A 20,071-nucleotide genomic window follows, 5' to 3' on the forward strand; every position below is an offset into this window, starting at 1 on the left:
AAAAAGTACAGAAATTAGCTGAGTGGCACTTGCCTGTAGTCCCAGCTACCCGGGGTGGGGGGCTGAGGTGTGAGGATCGCTTGAGCCCAGGAGGTTGAGGCTGCAGCTGCTGTCATCTCACCACTGCACTCCAGGCTGGGAAACAAAGTGAGACCCTGTCTCAAAAAAAGAAAAAGAAACTCAGGAAAATTCTGAAAAGTATAGTGAAAGGGGATCTATCCTTACCAGATATTAAAACATTATAGCACTACAATAATTAAAACTATATGATATATGAATAAACAAGTTATTTGAACAAAATAGAAAGTTTAGCAAATACATGGTAAAAGTAGCATATCAGGTAAGTGGGGAAAGATGTATTTTTCTCCAAATGGTGTTTGGAAATTCAATAACCATTTGGAAAAATAAGATTGTAGCCATATCCCACATCTTAACTTCAGGTTAGATTCCCAGATGAATTATAAATTTAAATAAACATAAAATTAAACAACAAAGATACCAAAAGAAACCATGAGAAAGAAATTTTGTTAATCTCTGGCATAAAAGCCAGAACTCATACAATGAAATACTGATACATTCAACTATATAAAAATGGAGAATATCTATATGACCAAAACTGGCAAAAACAAAAATGACAATCTTGAGAAAATATTTGCAATGTTTATCATAGACAAAGATCTGATTTTCCTTGTAGATGAAGAGCTCCTATAAAGCAATTAGATAAAGATCAACATCCAGCAGGGAAATAGGCAAAGAAGATAAGGGAGAGCAGAAATAAATTACTAGGGCCCAGTGTGATGACTCATGCCTGTAATGCCAGCACCATTTGGGAGGCCAAGGTGGGTGGATCACCTGAGGTCAGGAGTTGGAGACTAGCCTGGCCAACATGGTGAAACCGTGTCTGTACTAAAACTACAAAAATTAGCTGGACATATAGGCGTCTATAGTCCCAGCTACTCGGGAGACTGAAGCAGGAGAATCACTTGAACCCAGGAGGCAGAGGTTGCAGTGAGCCAGAATCGCACCACTGCGCTCCAGCCTGAGTGATAGAGCGAGATTCCATCTTAAAAGAAACTACCAGTGATTCTTAAACAAATGAAAATATACCCAGCTGGGCGTGGTGGTTCACGCCTGTAATCCCAGCACTTTGGGAGGCTGAGGGAGGCAGATCATCTGAGGTCAGGAGTTCGAGACCAGCCTGGCCAACATGGTGAAACCCCATTTCCACTAAAAAAAAACAAAAAACAAAAAAAAACCACAAAAATTAGCCAGGCATGGTGGCACACGCCTGTAATCCCAGCTACTCAGGAGGCTGAGGCAGGATAATTGCTTGAAGCCGGGAGGCAGAGGCTGCGGTGAGCTGAGATCAAAAAAGAAAAGAAAAGAAAAGATACCCAACCTCAGCCATTAGAGAAATGCTAGTTAAAGCTACCCAGATGCTTTTTTTCTTTTTTTTTCATTTTTCTTTTTCTTTTTCTTTTTTTTTTTGAGATTACGTATCAAATTGTCAAAGATCCAGAAGACATCATTTCTCACTAGTTGACAAGTGCCTGAGGAAATGGTATTTACCTACTTTGTGGGTAGTCTGTGAATTAGGATACCCTTTATGGAAGGCAATTTGATAATACCTACAAAAATTTAAGAAGTGTATATGTACCCTTTGACCCAGCTTTTATACTTCTAGAAATTTATGCTTCAGATATATTCACCTATGTGCAAATTGATATGTCTTAAATTATTTATTTCAGCATTATTAAGCGTCAGCAGAACAGCAAACATTGGGAAACAACATAGATATCCATCAATAGGGAGCTAGTTGAATAAACAGTACATTCATACAAGCTGTGATCTCTAAGACATATTATTTTGTGACAAAATTCAGATGCAAAACAGTTTTAAGTGATATGCTACCATCTATGGGAGTTTTTTATTGTTTTATATATATGTCATAGAATTCATCATTTTAACCTTTTTTTTTTTTGAGATGGAGTCTTTCTCTGTCACCCAGGCTGGAGTCAGTGGCACAGTCTTGGCTCCCTGCAACCTCTGCCTCCCAGGTTCAAGCGATTCTCCTGCCTCAGCCTTCTGAGTAGCTGGGATTACTACCACACCTGGCTAATTTTTGTATTTTTAGTAAAGACGGGGTTTCGCCGTGTTGGCCAGGCTCAAACTCCTGACCTCAAGTGATCTGCCCACCTTGGCCTCCCAAAGTGCTAGGATTACCATGCCCAGCCTTAACCGTTTTTAAACACACAGTTCAGTGGCTTTAAGTCCATTGACAATACCGTACAGCTATCATCACTGTTCATTTCTAGAATTTTTCCATTATCCCAAATAAAAACTTTGTATCTGTTAAACAACTCTATTTTCCCCTTCCCCCTGGCCCTAGTAATCTCTGTTCTACTTTTTGTTCATGAATTTTGCCTATTCTAGATACTGCATATAAGTGGAATCATACAATATTTGTCCCTTTGTATCTGGCCTATTAGCCTAATGTTTTCAAGGCTCATCCATGTTGTATCATATATCAGAATTTTATTCCTAAGGCTATATATTCCATTATATGTATATTACATCTGTTAATGGACATGTAGGTTGTTTTCACATTTTAGCTATTGTGAGTAAAACTGCTCTTATCAGTGGTGTACAAGTATTTGATCCTCTGATTTCTTTTGGATATATACCTAGAAGTAGAATTGCTAGGTCATATGGTAACTCAGTGTTTAACTTTTTGGAGAAACTGCCTAACTATTTTCCACAGCAGCTGCACCATTTTACAGTCCCACCAAGATACAAGGGTTCCATTTTCTTCACATCCTTGCCACCACTTGTTATTTTCTATTTTGGGTTTTTTTTTAATACAGGCGTCTTAATGGGGTGTGAAGTAGTATTACATTGCCATTTTGATTTGCATTTCTCTGATGATGAATGCTGTTAAGCATTGTGGTTTTTTTGGGTTTTTTGGGTTTTTTTTTTTTTTGAGACGGAGTCTCGCTCTTTCGCCCAGGCTGGAGTGCAGTGGCACAATCTTGGCTCACTGCAAGCTCTGCCTCCTGGGTTCAGGCCATTCTCCTGCCTCAGCCTCCCGAGTAGCTGGGACTACAGGCGCCTGCAACCACGCCTGGCTAATTTTTTGTATTGTTAGTAGAGACGGGGTTTCACTGTGTTAGCCAGGACGATCTTGATCTCCTGACCTCATGATCCACCCGCCTCGGCCTCCCAAAGTGCTGGGATTACAGACATGAGCCACCGCACCTGGCTAAGCATTGTTTCATGTGCCTATTGGACATTTGTATGTCTTTTTTTTAGAGAAATGTCAATTTATATCTTTTGCACATTTTTAATCGGGTTATATATTTGTCTTAATGTTGAGTTGTAGGAATATATATTCTATATAATAGACTCTTTTTTTTTTTTTTTTTTTTTTTTTTGAGACGGAGTCTCGCTCTGTCGCCCAGGCTGGAGTGCAGTGGCGCGATCTCGGCTCACTGCAAGCTCCGCCTCCAGGGTTCACGCCATTCTCCTGCCTCAGCCTCTCCGAGTAGCTGGGACTACAGGCGCCCGCCACGATGCCCGGCTAATTTTTTGTATTTTTAGTAGAGACGGGGTTTCACCGTGGTCTCGATCTCCTGACCTCGTGATCCGCCCGCCTCGGCCTCCCAAAGTGCTGGGATTACAAGCGTGAGCCACCGCGCCCAGCCCTTTTTCACTTTCTTGATAGTATCCTTTGGAGCACAAAAGTTCTTAATTTTGATAAAGCCCTTTTTTTTTTTTTTTGAGACTGAGCCTCGCTCTATTGCCCAGACTGGAGTACAGTGGGGTGCTCTTGGCTCACTGCAGCCTCTGCCTCCCGGGTTCAAGCAGTTCTTCTGCCTCAGCCTCCTGAGTAGCTGGGCTTACAGGAGTGCACCACCACACCCAGCTAACTTTTTTGTGTTTTTAGTAGAGACGAGGTTTCACCATGTTGGCCAGGCTGGTCTCAAACTCCTGACCTCAGGTGATCCACCCTCCTCGGCCTCCCAAAGTGCTGGGATTACAGGCCTGAGCCACTGCACCCAGCCCATTTTGAATTAATTTTTTTTTTTTTTTTTTTTTTTTTTTTTTTTTTGAGACAGAGTCTCACTCTGTTGCTCAGGCTGGAGTGCAGTGGCATCGTCCTGGCTCTCTGCAACCTCTGCCTTCCAGGTTCAAGCAATTTTCCTGCCTCAGCCTCCTGAATAGCTGGGACTACAGGTGCACGCCACCACGCCCAGCTAATTTTTGTATTTTTAGTAGAGATGGGGTTTCATCATGTTGGCCAGGACGGTCTCGATCTCTTGACCTCGTGTTTCGCCTGCCTCGACCTCCCCAAAGTACTGGGATTACAGGCATGAGCCACTGTGCCTGGCCAAATTAATTTTTATATATGATAGGAGGTAGGAGTTCGACTGCATTCATGTGCAGAAGTGGAAATCCAGTTGTCCTGGTACCATACCATCTGTTGAAAAGAGTGTTCTTTCCCCCATTGAATTGTCTTGGAACTCTTATCAAAGATCAATTGCCCATAAAAGCCCTATTGTATTGGTTTATTTATACACTTTCAGTTCTATTCTATTGACCTATATATTCTATACTTATGCCAATACATACCGTATTATATCTTTTTTTTTTTTTTCTTGAGATAGGGTCTCACTCTATCACCCAGGCTGGAGTACAGTAGTGCAATCACAGCTCACTGTAGCCTCAGACTCAGACTTCCCAGACTCAGATGATTCCCACCTCAGCCTTCCAAGTAGCTGGGACTACAGGCATGCACCACCACACCCAGCTAATTTTTTGTATTTTTTGTAGAATTTGGGGATCTCACTATGTTGCCCGGGCTGGTCTCAAACTCCTGAGCTCAAGAGATCTGCCCACCTCAGCCTCTCAAAGTGCTGGGATTACAGGCGTGAGCCACCACGCCTAGCCCCTTTCATATCTTTAAAAATTTTAATTATATGAATGTATTCATCCAAAAATAATAAAATGTTAAAACAATTATTAACTGTGACCACAGTTTACTCCTTTAATTTCTTTCAAATTTTCTTTCAGGAAAGTGTGCTGTGTTGTCATTCAAGGACTTCCTCTCCTGCAGGCCAACTGAAATACCAGAAAATGACATTCTGCTTTGTGAGAGCCGCTACAATGAGAGCGACAAGCAGATGAAGAAATTTAAAGGATTGAAGAGGTTTTCACTCTCTGCTAAAGTGGTAGATGATGAAATTTACTACTTCAGGTAAAGCTTGAAAAACTTAAGGAAAAAAGAGCACTTCCGTTAACTGATACCAACATAGTGTAGTCCAGTGTTTTTAATTTTTTATTAGATCTTAAACTAGAGTAGTAAATATTTCAAATAGAAAATATTTATACAGTTAAATATTAAAGGAAAGACTTCATAATCTGCTGGGACCTGGTGGCTGCTCTAATAGTGCCCTTGGCGTAGACTCCAGTAATTGTGGAATGAGGCAGAAACACTTGGTTCTGGTTTATATCCTGTCATGAGATTTCTCAGTTCCACAAATTATGAAAACTCTTTTTGCTGTATATAGGCAACTAGATCCCAACTTTGGACACAATACTTTAGTGGATATTCAGCAAAATTATTTGAAAACAAGCATCTCTAAGTAGAAGTAATTTCATAAATACACGTTTAAACTCTTTCCATGCTGCCTTTAGAGCATATTTGCAGATTGCAGGAAGTCACTTCTAGTTGTTAAGGTAGAACACTGCTTTCCGGCTCATTCTGGAGGGGCATTAGGTGATTTTAGGTTTTTTATGTCACTTTTTTCAGGAAACCAATTGTTCCTCAGAAGGAGCCGTCACCTTTGTTGGAAAAGAAGATCCAGTTGCTAGAAGCTAAATTTGCCGAGTTAGAAGGTGGAGATGATGATATTGAAGAGATGGGAGAAGAAGATAGTGAGGTCATTGAACCTCCTTCTCTACCTCAGCTTCAGACCCCCCTGGCCAGTGAGCTGGACCTCATGCCCTACACACCCCCACAGGTGAAGGTGACAAGTTCCTGTTACTTGTCTTATTACCACCTTTGGTTTGCAGCAGACTCAAAACCAAAGTAAAGTGACATCCAGCTCCTCCATATGTGAGCTTTAACTTAGAATTCTACAGGAAGGAACAGATTTTAATTTGTCAGTGCCATGATTTATTCATTTATTTTTAATTGACAAAAATTATATCATGTCATTATCCCATTAATAATTTATATTAATACCATTAATAATTTAAAATTAATATCTTTAAAATTTCATAGCTGTTTTAATGGTGGGCTTAGAAGACTCTTCCTTGTGCTGAAGAAAAGCAGTAAGGAGCAACATCACCCTGTTTATCTTTAGCTTTTATTACCCATGTCTTTTTAATCTCTCCTTATGTAGGACCTCATCTTTTGGTTGAGGTGATCTCTGTTGGTATTTTTTTCTCATTCAGAATTTTTACAAGACTTGGCCAGGCATGGTGGCTCATGTCTGTAATCCCAGCACTTTGGGAGGCCAAGGCAGGAGGATCACTTGAGCTTAGGAGTTCAAGACCACATTGAGCAACATAGTGAGATCTCATCTCTACTAAAAATTTTAAAAATTAGTCAGGGATGGTGATGTACACCTGTAGTCCCAGCTACTCGGCAGGCTGAGGCAGGAGAATCATTTGAGCCTGGGAGATCAAGGCTGCAGTGAGATACGATTGCACCACTGTACTCCAGCCTGGTGACAGAGCAAGACCCTGTATCATTAAAAAAAAAAAAAAAAAGAATTTTCTCAAGACTTAATTGTGAGGTCACCATTACAGATTGCAGCCATGGAATTCAGTGAAACTTTCATTTATTTCTTACATGTAATAGATAAGGAAGAGGTGTGTTTTGACCAAGAAAATAGCCAGCTATAAACCAAACGTGTCAATAAAGCAGTAACTAGTGAATCACAGAATCACATGTTCGTGGCTTCTGAAATTTTTTTTCTTTTTTTTTTTTTTTTCTTTTTTTTGAGATGGAGTCTCGCTTTGTCACCCAGGCTGGAGTGCAGTGGCACGGTCTTGGCTTACTGCAAGCTGCATCTCCCGGATTCACGCCATTCTCCTGCCTCAGCCTCCCGAGTAGCTGGGACTACAGGCGTCCACCACCACGCCCGGCTAATTTTTTGGAATTTTTTTTAGTAGAAACGGGGTTTCACTGTGTTAGCCAGGATGGTCTCGATCTCCTGACCTTGTGATCTGCCTGCCTCGGCCTCCAAAAGTGCTGGGATTACAGGCGTGAGCCACCGCGCCTGGCTGGCTTCTGAAATTTTGAGCAGTTAACCAAATGTAATGTTTTGATGCACCATAAGACCTTTCTGTCTTACAGTCTACCCCAAAGTCTGCCAAAGGCAGTGCAAAGAAGGAAGGCTCCAAACGTAAAATCAACATGAGTGGCTACATCCTGTTCAGCAGTGAGATGAGGGCTGTGATTAAGGCCCAACACCCAGACTACTCTTTCGGGGAGCTCAGTCGCCTGGTGGGGACAGAATGGAGAAATCTTGAGACAGCCAAGAAAGCAGAATATGAAGGTAAATAGAGCCTAGGCACAACTGTCTTTCGAAGCAAGGGGGTGTTTCAGGAATGCACGCGCGCAGACAGGTTTTACTCTCGTTCTTATCACTTGCACATGAACTTTTATTTTGGGGATTGTTCCAAATGGCACCCAACCAGTATTTTAGATGCTAGCCTTGTCCTGACTGAGCAGAGCACTGCCCCTGACTTGGCCTCTGATCCTGGTGTTGTATTTTCCCCTGCGAGTTTCTCCAAAATATTTTGCTACTAAAAATTGCATGATTTTTTTCTTTCATTGAGCCCTGTAAGCACACATGTTGAGCTAGGGAATTATTGTACAATGATGTTAAATATAATTTTAATTAAAATTCATCTGAAAAGGGCCTCTTAAAATCAACGATCTTGTGTTATAGCTCTTGGTAAGCCATATATTTAAACTTCAGGCTGAGTCTTTGCTAAAGTGCTTGGTTTCCTAGGTCAGTCCTGGCCTATACTGTGTCTGTATTCATAGCTACTTCTAAGGTATTTGGGTCTTTTTTATAAAGCTCAACTGCCTTTATTTTCCTTTTATTCTAATTAAATCACTTTGGGCAGTGAGCTGTCATTCAAGAATTTGGTGGTTCTTAGCCATTTAGAGACAAATACTTGAGATTTTTTGTTTTTTGTTGTTGGGTTTTTGTTTTTATGGTTTTTTTTTAATATCAGACATGGACTTAGTAAAGAAATTAGTAGTAAGCATTAGATTAGGCAGTACTATTGCCCTTTGAGCTATATTTTTTCCATCTGGAATTTTATGTATTGGTTCATTTTGCCAGTTGAGAGCTCCTCTCTACAATGGTCAACCACTACTCTTCTTAGGTGGGTACAGTTCTATTATTTTCTGGCAAACATTAACTATTTAGGCTGCCCCTTTTATTAAAATTTATGAAGTCTCCAAAGGAACTTCTTTAAAAAAAAAAAGGTCATATATTATAATTGATTGATTGCTATGAAATTATCTGACAGGCTTCCCCAAGGATCTTCTGCAGAGAATCCTAATCCTGCAAGATGTTTAGCCAAAAAGCATTTTGTGGCAAAACCAGTTTGAGAAGCATTCCAAACTCTCTCTCTTGGAAACTTATGGTGCATATTCCCGTATGTGTGTTGTCAGGCCCAAGGGCCTCCTCTGTCCTTATCAAGGGGAGTGCTAACCTTCTCTCCTTTCATACAGCACGCATATTCCCATATTAAAGGCTTTAAGACCGCCAGTAAATAACCTGTTTTATATTATCTGGCATTTTCTGAAATTTGACCAGGTATTTATGTAGTACCTATGAATACCCTAAAGAACTAATATTTTGCAGAATATTCTTTGGAAAACCCTAGTCAGTTCCATAAGAACCTAGAACTTTGTGGAGCTTTGATATTTCTGACCTTATTGAAAGTTAAGACCTACTATACCACTGAGATGGAGGAGTGTTGAAAATTAAGCTCACATGGATATTGCTGAGCGAGCAGCACAGCAGCAGCAGCAAGGCAAATGAAGCCAGTGCTAGGTGGCTGGTTATTTAGAGTGTGAGCAGGAGAGATACCTGAAGACACTGTGAAAGTAAAAACACTAAAGTAGGAATGAAGAGAGGGAGAAAGTGATGGCGTCTGGAACATCCTTGCCAATTCGAAGGGGAGTCTGAAAGTGAGTGAGAACCTAGCGAGGGGGGAGTTACATGACTCAGCAGCATCTACCTGAGACATAAAATCTGAACTTTTGATGTTTTCTCTCATTGAATTCAAAGCCCAGAGTTTAGAGTTTGGGTAGCCAGTCCAATATTCAATCCACAGGCCTTATTTTTTTTCCCATTTCATTTTTTTGCTTTCCCACTTTACTGTGTCACTTGTATAATGAAAATACTAGAATTTGAAGTGGGACCCTAGGTCAATTTTTTTTTTTTTTTTTTTACTGCTAGCTCAAGTAAATAGTTTGTTCAAATGGCCTTCATCTCTCATACTCATTGTACAAAGGGTCTGTAAACTAGGACAGTCTTAGTGATGATAAGGCTATGCAGGCAACTCTGTCACAGCCAAGAGGCCTTTGATTGCTTGACTTTCATATTCTTAAAGGAGGACTGGAGCTGTAGCTTCTTGATTCTCTGTAAAGCCATATGACCTCAAGCTATTTTCCCCCTCCTCAAATCAGTGGTGTTGAGTTCCATGTTGGAGGGTTTATGTCTGGCAGTTGGAGTGTGATACCAGGAATTAGGGCCATAGGTTGCTGGTTCTCTCTGTATCCTTGGACAAGTGACTGCCTGTCTCCCAGCCTCCATTTGCCCATGTGATGAGTGGGGCGATCTTCTATTTATGAATGGTGAGATAAGAAACCCTGTATGGTGGGAGCTTTGGAAATACAACATTTCAGGAGTTCTTCAGTAGGGGTTCAGTCTGCTAGCTCCCAAAAAGACTGGAAACGTGATCATTGGAGCTTCCGGCTCTGGAGACGCAAACAGAGTAGGTCAGGGCCGGGGATTGGGGAGGTAGCAGGATGTATTCTACGGCCCAGAACTGCCACAGCAAATGCTCTTTTTGCATTTTGAATGAAATAAGAGGGATTCTGGAACTTTCATTGATTTAGGGTGGTTTATGGTCAGTATTGAACTGCTCAGCTTCAGGAAACCTGGTTCTTTCAGTACATTGTCCATTGCTACATACGCGTTTATATAATTCTCTGCTTCTGATGATTGTAGCCTGAAGTATAATGCATTTTTTTCCTTTGGGGTTTATTAAACATGACTTCTTTGCTTCATTAGAATGTAGAAATTAGTTGTTTCCCTAAAACCTTCTGAAGGAGGCAGTCAGCTACTTTTCCCTTACAGAGTTAATTTTCTTCAGCTGCTAAACTCCATGACACTCATGATGAGTCCTCAAATCTTAGTAAAATTGTGTACAAAGAATCAGGAAATATATATAGTAAGTAACAATTGTACCAAAAATTATAATGGGCCATGGAATTGCTTCATGTTGAAATTATAAATAATCTGTAATGCTATTAATACTAGAATAATGGTAGCGCTTCTCATCTTCAGGGTGCCTCGTGAGATTAACCATGGTGGTTATGCTGGTGACGTGTTTACATAAAACCTGTGCTTTCTGAATGTGTGTTGCAGTCTTAACATTCTTGAAATCTTTGCAGACCAGTTCTCAAGATGGGATAGGAAAGCTGGACTCTAGGTTACCAAGTGAAATCGGCCCGACTCCTCCTGTGTTGAGACTAGTCATCTACTGTTCCTTCCATTGAGACAGAACTGTTGCCTGTGTTTTTACTAGTCCTGTTGAATGCAATGGATGGTATTTTGAATTCCTGGGTTAAAAACAGAATTGAAAATCTGAAATGCCTTTACAGAGCGGGCAGCTAAAGTTGCTGAGCAGCAGGAGAGAGAGCGAGCAGCACAGCAACAGCAGCCGAGTGCTTCTCCCCGAGCAGGCACCCCTGTGGGGGCTCTCATGGGGGTGGTGCCACCACCAACACCAATGGGGATGCTCAATCAGCAGTTGACACCTGTTGCAGGTAAAAACAGGAGCTAAGACCATTTTTTTCCACTTTAAGAAATTCCTTCATTTTTTTTTTCTCCAATAAGGAGTAGGCCACAGTCTATTGCCTTTTCTCATGACAGATTCAAAGTTTGAAGTCATCCATGTTGTCCTATATTGCCTTTCCCATACGGGCAATGCCTCCCTTCTGCCCCAGAAATGGGCCCTGGGCCTAACCCTGGTAATTGGTAGGGAGTAGCTCTTCCCTGGCTGTGGGCATGGTCTGGTGATGTTCTCCACCCCAGCCTGCTCTTGATAGAGCACTATAGCAGAAAATATGAAAGTAGACACTGAATTCTGTTCTAGAGGGACTCCCAAGAGAAAACACAAAACCAGTCTTTAGGTGGTGTTGATTTTCCCGTCTCATTCCAGTATTGAGTTTGCCTTGTTCTGCTGCAGCCATCCTTAAAAGACTGACCATTTAAAAGGATTTTTTGACAATGAATTGTAAATCCTTTCTTGGTCACCAATGTGCATGACTGCTAAATAGAATACAAAGTCCTTATTCAATTCATTGTGCCCACTCTGTAATGCTTTTCTATTTAATTACATTAAACTGCATTTTCTGTTAGTATCCCAGTCACATATTTGAGAAAAAAAAAAAGAAAAAGAAAATGATGAATGTGGTTTGCTTGTGTGTGTTGTCTCTGGTTCTGGTAGCCATAGCAAATTTGACTCTTCTTGAATTGAGTATCTTTGTCTGACATGTCTCCAATGAGAAGCCTGCAGACCACTTCTCGGGCCCCTTCTCTGAGATCTCTCCAATCCTGGTGAGGTCTGTACAAGCCACCTGTGTTTCTTCTTAAGCAAGCAGTCTGACCTCTTTCACAGGGAGTCCTAGATAGTGTTGTTCAAGGCAGGCTTGTTGGGATGCTGTTTTTGCTGTTTCGTTTTTGCTTTTTAAGGAAGAGTAGCATACGATAACTTTTCCGTTGTCGCTCCTAACTTTTGTGATGGCAAGTTCTCAAATGCACTGTCGCTGAACTCAGCAGTTGCACTCACCAAAGCACATCTGAATCATGGCTTTCGGTACTTTCAGTGTAACTGATGTTGATCTAACAAATCTCATAATCGCCTGCTCTATTCCATGGCCCATTTTGGTTAATGGGGTTCCAGAGGTTTTTAGAAATCAGGCCTTGAACATGGGGACTTTGAAAGTTAGAATTCCCTCACTGACATCGTGTTTTGTTCTATTTGATGTGTGATGTTGTGGCACTGTGCCCTTGACTTCAAAACCCAGGGACACATTAACAAAATGAATACAAACAGCTAAAAACAATTAAAAAAAAAAAACAGCAGCTGCAGCATTTTAGCTCCCTGTTGGGGAAGAACATTATAGAACTCTATGGATGAGGAAGATGGTCCCTCTAGAAAGCCCCTGCTCCATTATTTAGGATGTGCTGGCTAGACTTCTGGGCCCTGGGAGTGAAAAGCAAGCATTCTCTACAGTAACCACTCTTTGGTCCTCATGGGGAACCCTGCAGCTAAGAGGGTGATTTTTCATGGTTTTACAGGTTTCTTAGGGCCTGAGTCTTACTTATTAGCCTTGTTGCTGTCTTGAGACCAGCTTTGCTTACAAGCATGGAAGCTCATTTGAACACATGTGACTGGGATAATAAATGCCAAAGTACAGTTTAATGAAGACAAGTGTCATGTCTTTCAGTTCTTAATAATTTCTTCAACCACAGCCCATGAAGGCTGCGTTCAGATGGGCTTTTGTAATTGAAAGCAAAGCCTCTTAACATCCTTAAATTTCCCACCTACTTAACCCTAAATGCTATAACTGGTGGTGTGGTTAAAAGATTGGTAGCATTGGATTTCTTCATGTTTAATTAAGATGATGGTGTCTGTTCAAAAGTAGTTTTTACTGTCTGAACTCTTCATTTAAAAAAAATGAAAACTCATAATCTTATTTTATGTATAGAGAGATTATTCAAATTTTTGTCATTTGGTTTATGTAATTGTAAGTTTGTCAGTCAGCTTAGGTATGACTAGTGAAGCAGGGTGAATCGATCTCAGAATTTTTAGTAATTTCATAGCCTTAAAAGACTAAACTTTTATAAATAAATATCTTTGAAATCTTCAGGGAATGTCCAAGAGTAAAATTCTCAGAATCTGAAGTTTTTCCACGGTTTGACAGAGTCCCTCTACAAAGAGTATTTTATAAAAATGAGGTTTGACACCAGTCCCTCAACCCTCCCTTTGCAAGAAGCTGTGACCAAAGGTGACTGCATTTTGGGGGGAGCTTTGTGTTCTTGTTCATCATGATCATTACAAATCCCAGAAAAGTCAAGTTGTTTTTCTTGTTTTAAAAAAAATGCCATGTGGTTTTAAAGGTCTTTTGATAGGTGAGTCCTTGACATTTTGAATTTTTTTTCTTACATTTATTCCTTCTGCCAAAAATACTTGTTTGCTGAAACTCTTCTCTAGCCAGTAGAAAATATTTTGTCATGTGTAGGTACACTTTGAAAATAAAGGAATAAAAGCCTCTGTTCACAGAAATTGTGTACCTCAAATTAAAATGCTCCCTGTTAAGGTTTATATGAGGACATTAAAGCTTGGAGACTGATGACATTTGGCATTTTCTCATATCAGCAGAGCCCGATTCTTCAGCCATCCCTCCGTGAAGTCTGTGTGTAGGCTCCTGAGTGACCTGGACTTGGTTGGCTTGTTTGGGAGGGTTTAGGTTTTATCTTTATCACATTTTTAGATCTAAAGAAGGAAATACCATTCACTGTGATGGTTCTTAGAAGCTGTTCCCCAACTCAAGCCCAAGCACAATCCATTCTTACCAGCAGTGGTAAGGCTAGAAAGGAGGAGTAGATGTAGAAGTCTTGAACAATTCCTGCCCCCAAGCTGGAGAACCATGCTTTGTGATCAGGACTATGCGCCTCATTTCCTTCCCTTCCTGTTACTCCTCATGTGTACCCATGATAGGCATATGAGTGTGGGCAGAGTGGAATGATGGGGTTTATACTATTCAGTTAGAATTGCAGTCAGCAGAACTGGTCACTCTGTTTGAACAGCTTGCAATAATTACGACCTTGGGAAGGCTGTTACTAGAACTCTTTACTATTATTTAACTGAAAACATGCAGCATATTTACCCCAGGGAAAATAACTACAAATAATAGTGTACTAAGTACTAATTCATCCCAAAGTGTTGGGTCTGATATTTGTAACTTTTTATTTTGTTCATTATTGCAACAAAGTAATTGCACTAATTGCTATTATATCATGCAGTACTAAGGGTGCTTTATTCATTGGTAGTGCATGTGGGGGGTGGTTGTTATTACTTAGCTCATGTTGCATGTTAATGATGCATGTCTGAAATTTGTTGTGTCCTTCAAGGCATGATGGGTGGCTATCCGCCAGGCCTTCCACCTTTGCAGGGCCCAGTTGATGGCCTTGTTAGCATGGGCAGCATGCAGCCACTTCACCCTGGGGGGCCTCCACCCCACCATCTTCCACCAGGTGTGCCTGGCCTCCCGGGCATCCCACCACCGGGTAAGAACTTCCTCCTCATTCACTCATTAATCTCATCTTCATATTCTCTTTTTCCTCTTTCAACCAGTTGTTCCAGGAGGCACCCGTGGCCCATTGTGGCCAGGCCTTCCCTCCCTGAGAATCCAAAGGTTGTCAGCAGCAGGGCATGTCCTGCGCATTCAGCAGGTGGCCCAGCACTTGTACCCTTGTGCACCTGGCTGCTGGCAGCAGCACAGGACACATGGCAGAGGCCAGAGTCAGCAAACCAAGGGACAAGAGGCATACTCTATCGATAATCACTCAACTAATTTGACATGTCCTTGAAAAGCCAGACAGCCTAGAAGGCTGTGTCCTCTTATCAGTGAATGAAGTTTCCCAAATTGCTAGTTCAGAGTAACATATAAAAGCACTTTTTGCCCCTGAGTTGCATTTCTCCCTCTGGTGCAATTCTTATCTCACAGGGTATAGAGTATCTGTTCCATCTCCTACTTCTCCTCAAGCAACCTTTCTAAGGGGATTGCAGAGCTGCTAATGTAGAACTCTTCAGAAATCTTTCACTCAGTCTGTCTTAGAACAAAAAGCAGGGAGGGGAATGCATTTTCACTGAATTAGTGTTCTGTATGTGAGTTCCCTAAGAGGCATGACATGCCAGGTGTAATGGCTCATGCCTATAATCCCAGCACTTTCAGAGAATGAGGAAGGTGGATCACTTGAGCCCAGGAGTTCAAGACCAGCCTGGGCAACCTGGTGAGACCCCCATCTCTATAAAAATTAGCCAGGTGTTAGGCCGGGCACGGTGGCTCATGCCTGTAATCCCAGCACTTTGGGAGGCCAAGGTGGGCGGATCACTTGAGGTCAGGAGTTCGAGACCAGCCTGGCCAATAGGGTGAAACCCTGTCTCTACTAAAAATACAAAAATTAGCTGGGCGTGGTGGCGGGCACCTGTAGTCCCAGCTACTCGAGAGGCTGAGGCAGAAGAATCATTTGAACCCAGGAGGTGAGGTTGCAGTGAGCCAAGATTGCACCACTACACTCCAGCCTGGGCGACAGCAAGACTCCGTCTCAAAAAAAAAAAAAAAAAGGAAAAATTAGCCAGGTGTGGTGGCATGTGCCTGTAGTCCCAGCTACTCAGGAGGCTGAGGTGGGAGAATTACCTGAGCCTGGGGAGACTGAGGCTGCAGTGAGTGGTGATCGCACCACTGCACTCTAGCCTGAGCGACAGAGTGAGATCCTGTCTCAAAAAAAAAAAAAAAAAGCCTGACATTAAAGAACAGCCCAGCCTACCCTCCTAACTGTAGATACGGGTTTGTCTGTCAGCAGAAGCTTAGAAGTTCTTTTATATAGAAATGTATAAATGGATTCCAGAAATAGCTACATTCATTTTCACTTTAAAATGTGAATTAGCAAGTTGAAAGATTATTTTAAAGAAAACCTAAATGAAAGGAAAGTTACATGTTCCCATATTAATTGCCAGCATATGCAAAAGAATTCTTAGCTGTAATCTGGATGGAGGGAATGTGACCTTTGGAAGACTCGGAAAGCATTTGGTCCATTACCTAAAACATCAGCTAAGGGCCCAAGCCAAATGGTAAAATGTGGGTGGAAACTCGTTAAATTTGCTTGTACCAGTGTTGGACCTACCAGTGATAGGGTTTTGCAGGGTACCAAATGATGCTTTGGAGGGTGCACCCAGCAGTGTGCAGAGTGAGCAAACTTGGTGGCCTGGCCTGGAGCTTCCAGCCACACTCTTTGTGAGTGTTGCTTAGAATATGACCATAATTCCACAGAAGCATTTGCTCCAGGTGTTCCCAGAGGAGGAAGTGTTTGTAGGGTTAGGTGCTTCATATGAAAACAGTGGACTGTGTGAATTGCTGTTGCAGCAGGAGTCAGTCATAAGGTAAATGTTCCCATGTGGCAGGTAGACTTGGCCTTAATTTTTTGCCCTGTCACCTTGACACAGGCTATCACTGAGCCAATAAGACCAGGCTGGAGTTGACACCTTCTAGGTGCACTTAGTGGGAGCCATGTCTAACGCCAGTACCCTCTAGGTTGCAGATGTCTTTTGGTGGGTGTTGGGACATAGCTGTCTTCCTTTCCGCCTTCCTGAAATCCTAAATTCAATTGGAGGGAAGCCCAACACACCTGCTTAGAATTCAGCAGACAGGGCCGGACGCGGTGACTCAATCCTGTAATCCCAGCACTTTGTGAGGCTAAGGTGGGAGGATTGCTTTGAGCTCAGCAGTTCAAGACCAGTGGGCAACATGGTGAAACCCCCATATCTATTTTATTTAATTAAAAAAGAAGCCAGGAGTCAGGGAAGACCCCCTCTTAGTGCCTACAAATGCACATGTCTGAGCAGGCTTAGAGGAATAGGGGATTCATTGAGCTCTTCTGGTGGCTCAGCTCACATTCTCACCAGCTGCCCCAGTATGGCATTTGTCAATAGAGGAAGCAGAAGAGTTTGCTGATTTGTGCTGCCCTGCAAAGCAATGATTTACACAGTTTAGGGAGCCACACCGTGTTCTGGAGTCTAAGGTGGGTGAGTGTCCCAGGGCACAGGGAGGTGATGGGCACAGAGGTTAATAATATATTGCTGGAGCACCAGCTTACCCCCCACAACCTCTTCATTCATTCACGAATAATCATCAGGATCCTACTTTGGTGATCCGGGTGGACTTCTGGGTACTTGGAACATAAAACTCCCTGCTTTTTAAACAGAAGCTTTTTTACTTGTTATTTTCTAACAAATAAGAGGCTCTCTTACCCTTCCTGGAAGTGGCATTTAACAATTCTGAACCTTAATGCTCGCTTCAGCAGCACATACACTAAAATTGGAACAATATGGAGATGAGCATGGCACAAGGATGACATGCAAACTCATGAAACAGTTCTGAACTTTAGAATGAGGAGCTGCTTCTGCCTGGACAGTATATTACGATTTTTGATGTGAAGGGACTGTACACTATGAAGTTAAACCTCCTCTCGATTCTTCTACATAGCCAGCAGGATTTAAGTTTTCAAGAACAGTTCACCACAGTTTTAGGTTTATTTGTTTTTAATGAACTGGGTCCCTTGCCTATTTCTGTATTTTATCAGAATAGCAAATATGCACCCTGAAATCAAAAGAGCCTCTGACACTAAATTTAGGACATCTCATTATTATCACCTGTGCCTGTGAGACAACAATTGCTCGTGAGCATTCACTGAGGGAAGCTTACAAAATTATCATCAGGGACATAGTACAAATCTAGTAGGGCCATGAAGTCTCTCTGTTCCTTTGTCATTTTGCATATAAAGTGATAGCAACAAGGTTACTTCACTTCAGATGATTCCTTTTCAGAGTGCTACTCTATCAGATGGAAGTGTTCTTTCTCTGCCAACACTAGTGACTCCAGTTAGAACCAGCTGCTGATGGTCTGGGAGGGGATAGCAAGGCTGTGCCTTCAGCCTTCACAAAGCTCATTTAACTATGCACTTCCACAGCCTCTTCCCTTGTGTCCCTGCTGTCCTAGTACATTGCTTACTGCTGAGCCTGATTCCAGTGCCATTCCTGCTGAAATTAAATACAGGCTTCAATTGCAGGAGAATGTGTTGTCAGAAGAAAAACACCTTGAATGTAGAGGTATATTCTGACAATAGCTTACCTAGAGAAATACTAGAATTTTATGCAAGGTTCAAATCATTTCTAAGCCATAATTGATGTACATCTGACAGATTGTTCTAGTATTATACTTAAGTACCTAGGAACAAAACAACTTTCTATTCAAATCCTGTTGGGGTGCTTAGGATTCCTCGCCACAAAGATTCAAGGGCAGAGGTACATAGGTTTGAATTATGAATGGCATCATTTCTTATCAGACAGTAGTTTTTCAGTCATTTCAACCCAGAGCCTCTAACTGTGCCATTGCATTCTGAATTACAGGTGTGATGAACCAAGGAGTGGCCCCTATGGTAGGGACTCCAGCACCAGGTGGAAGTCCATATGGACAACAGGTGAGCCTCCCAGTTTGATTTTCTAGGACTTGACAGAATTCGAGTTATCCTCCTTCTCAGAACATGTGCAGAGTCTCTTTTTGCCTCACCATGTGGTCCTGTGCTCTTTCAGGTGGGAGTTTTGGGGCCTCCAGGGCAGCAGGCACCACCTCCATATCCCGGCCCACATCCAGCTGGACCCCCTGTCATACAGCAGCCAACAACACCCATGTTTGTAGCTCCCCCACCAAAGACCCAGCGGCTTCTTCACTCAGAGGCCTACCTGAAATACATTGAAGGACTCAGTGCTGAGTCCAACAGTATTAGCAAATGGGATCAGACACTGGCAGGTAAGGAGTTTCCTTCTAAATAAGCCTTTGTGAAATACGTGTTTCCTCAAAGCTGTCTTACTGCTGTTAGCATATTATATCATACAATAAACACCTCTTTTTCTTATACAATTAAAATAAATTATGTATTTTGGCCTGGCATGGTGGCTCACGCCTGTAATCCCAGCACTTTGGGAGGCCGAGGCAGGCGGATCACGAGGTCAGGAGATCGAGACCATCCTGGCTAACACAGTGAAACCCCGTCTCTACTAAAAATACCAAAAAATTAGCTGGGTGAGGTGGCGGGTGCCTGTAGTCCCAGCTACTAGGGAGGCTGAGGCAGGAGAATGGCGTGAACCCCGGGGGGCGGAGCCTGCAGTGAGCTGAGATCGTGCCACTGCACTCCAGCCTGGGCGACAGCGAGACTCTGTCTCAAAAAATAAATAAATAAATAAATAATATATTTTATAAATGATTTGGAGTTTCTTTGCATGTTGACATAACACACTGAAAATGGTTTGTTTTGTTTTTGAGACAGGGTCTCGCTCTGTTGCCCAGGCTGGAGTGCAGTGGTGCGATCTTGGCTCACTGCAGTCTCCACCTCCCAGGTTCAAGTGATTCTTCTGCCTCAGCCTCCCCAGTAGCTGGGATTACAGGCATGTGCCACCACACCTGGCTAATGTTTATATTTTTAGTAGAGATGGGGTTTCACCATATTGGCCAGGCTGGTCTCAAACTGTTGACCTCAAGTGATCCACCTGCCTCGGCCTCTCAAAGTGCTGGGATTACAGGTGCAAGCCACTATGCCTGGCCTGACAATGGTTTTTGGGTTTTTTTTTGTTTTGATTTTTGAGACAGTCTCACTCTGTCGCCCAGGCTGGAGTGCAGTGGTACAGTCTCGACTCACTGCAACCTCCAACCCCCAGGTTCAAGCGATTCTTGTGCCTTAGCCTCCTGAGCAGCTGGAATTACAGGTGCTCACCATCAAGCCCAGCTAATTGTTTTATTTTTAGTAGAGATGGGATTTTGCCATTTTGGCCAGGCTGGTCCCGAACTCCTGACCTCAGGTGATCTACTCACCTCAGCCTCCCAAAGAGCTGGGATTATAGGAATGAGTCACGGCGCCCTGCCTAAAAGTGTTTTTTTTTTTTTTTGCCAAATTTCAAAGCCTAGTTT

The 20,071-nt window shown here is 42.3% G+C and overlaps 1 protein-coding gene and 2 pseudogenes across 50 annotated transcripts in view; 2 read left to right on the forward strand and 1 right to left on the reverse strand.

The window, feature by feature from the left end:
* The window catches only part of PBRM1 (polybromo 1), a 142,681-nt gene that overhangs the window by 118,335 nt on the left and 4,275 nt on the right, over window positions 1-20,071 (forward strand). For 22 of the 50 annotated variants that reach the window (XM_055274069.2, XM_055274084.2, XM_055274074.2 and 19 more), the window contains 5 exons: window positions 5,071-5,254; window positions 5,810-6,020; window positions 7,364-7,565; window positions 18,517-18,587; window positions 18,700-18,916. In XM_055274069.2, coding sequence (XP_055130044.1) covers window positions 5,071-5,254; window positions 5,810-6,020; window positions 7,364-7,565; window positions 18,517-18,587; window positions 18,700-18,916 — 885 coding nt within the window. Of the gene's footprint in view, window positions 1-5,070; window positions 5,255-5,809; window positions 6,021-7,363; window positions 7,566-10,921; window positions 11,087-14,459; window positions 14,616-18,516; window positions 18,588-18,699; window positions 18,940-20,071 lie in introns of those variants that run through there. The other 28 variants (XM_055273970.2, XM_055273974.2, XM_055274034.2 and 25 more) reach the window with 3 other exon arrangements.
* LOC129461638 (uncharacterized) lies at window positions 8,624-8,761 on the reverse strand (annotated as a pseudogene).
* Window positions 17,396-17,493, forward strand: LOC129461455 (uncharacterized; annotated as a pseudogene).

Source organism: Symphalangus syndactylus, chromosome 1, assembly GCF_028878055.3.
Source record: "Symphalangus syndactylus isolate Jambi chromosome 1, NHGRI_mSymSyn1-v2.1_pri, whole genome shotgun sequence".
NCBI lineage: Eukaryota > Metazoa > Chordata > Mammalia > Primates > Hylobatidae > Symphalangus > Symphalangus syndactylus.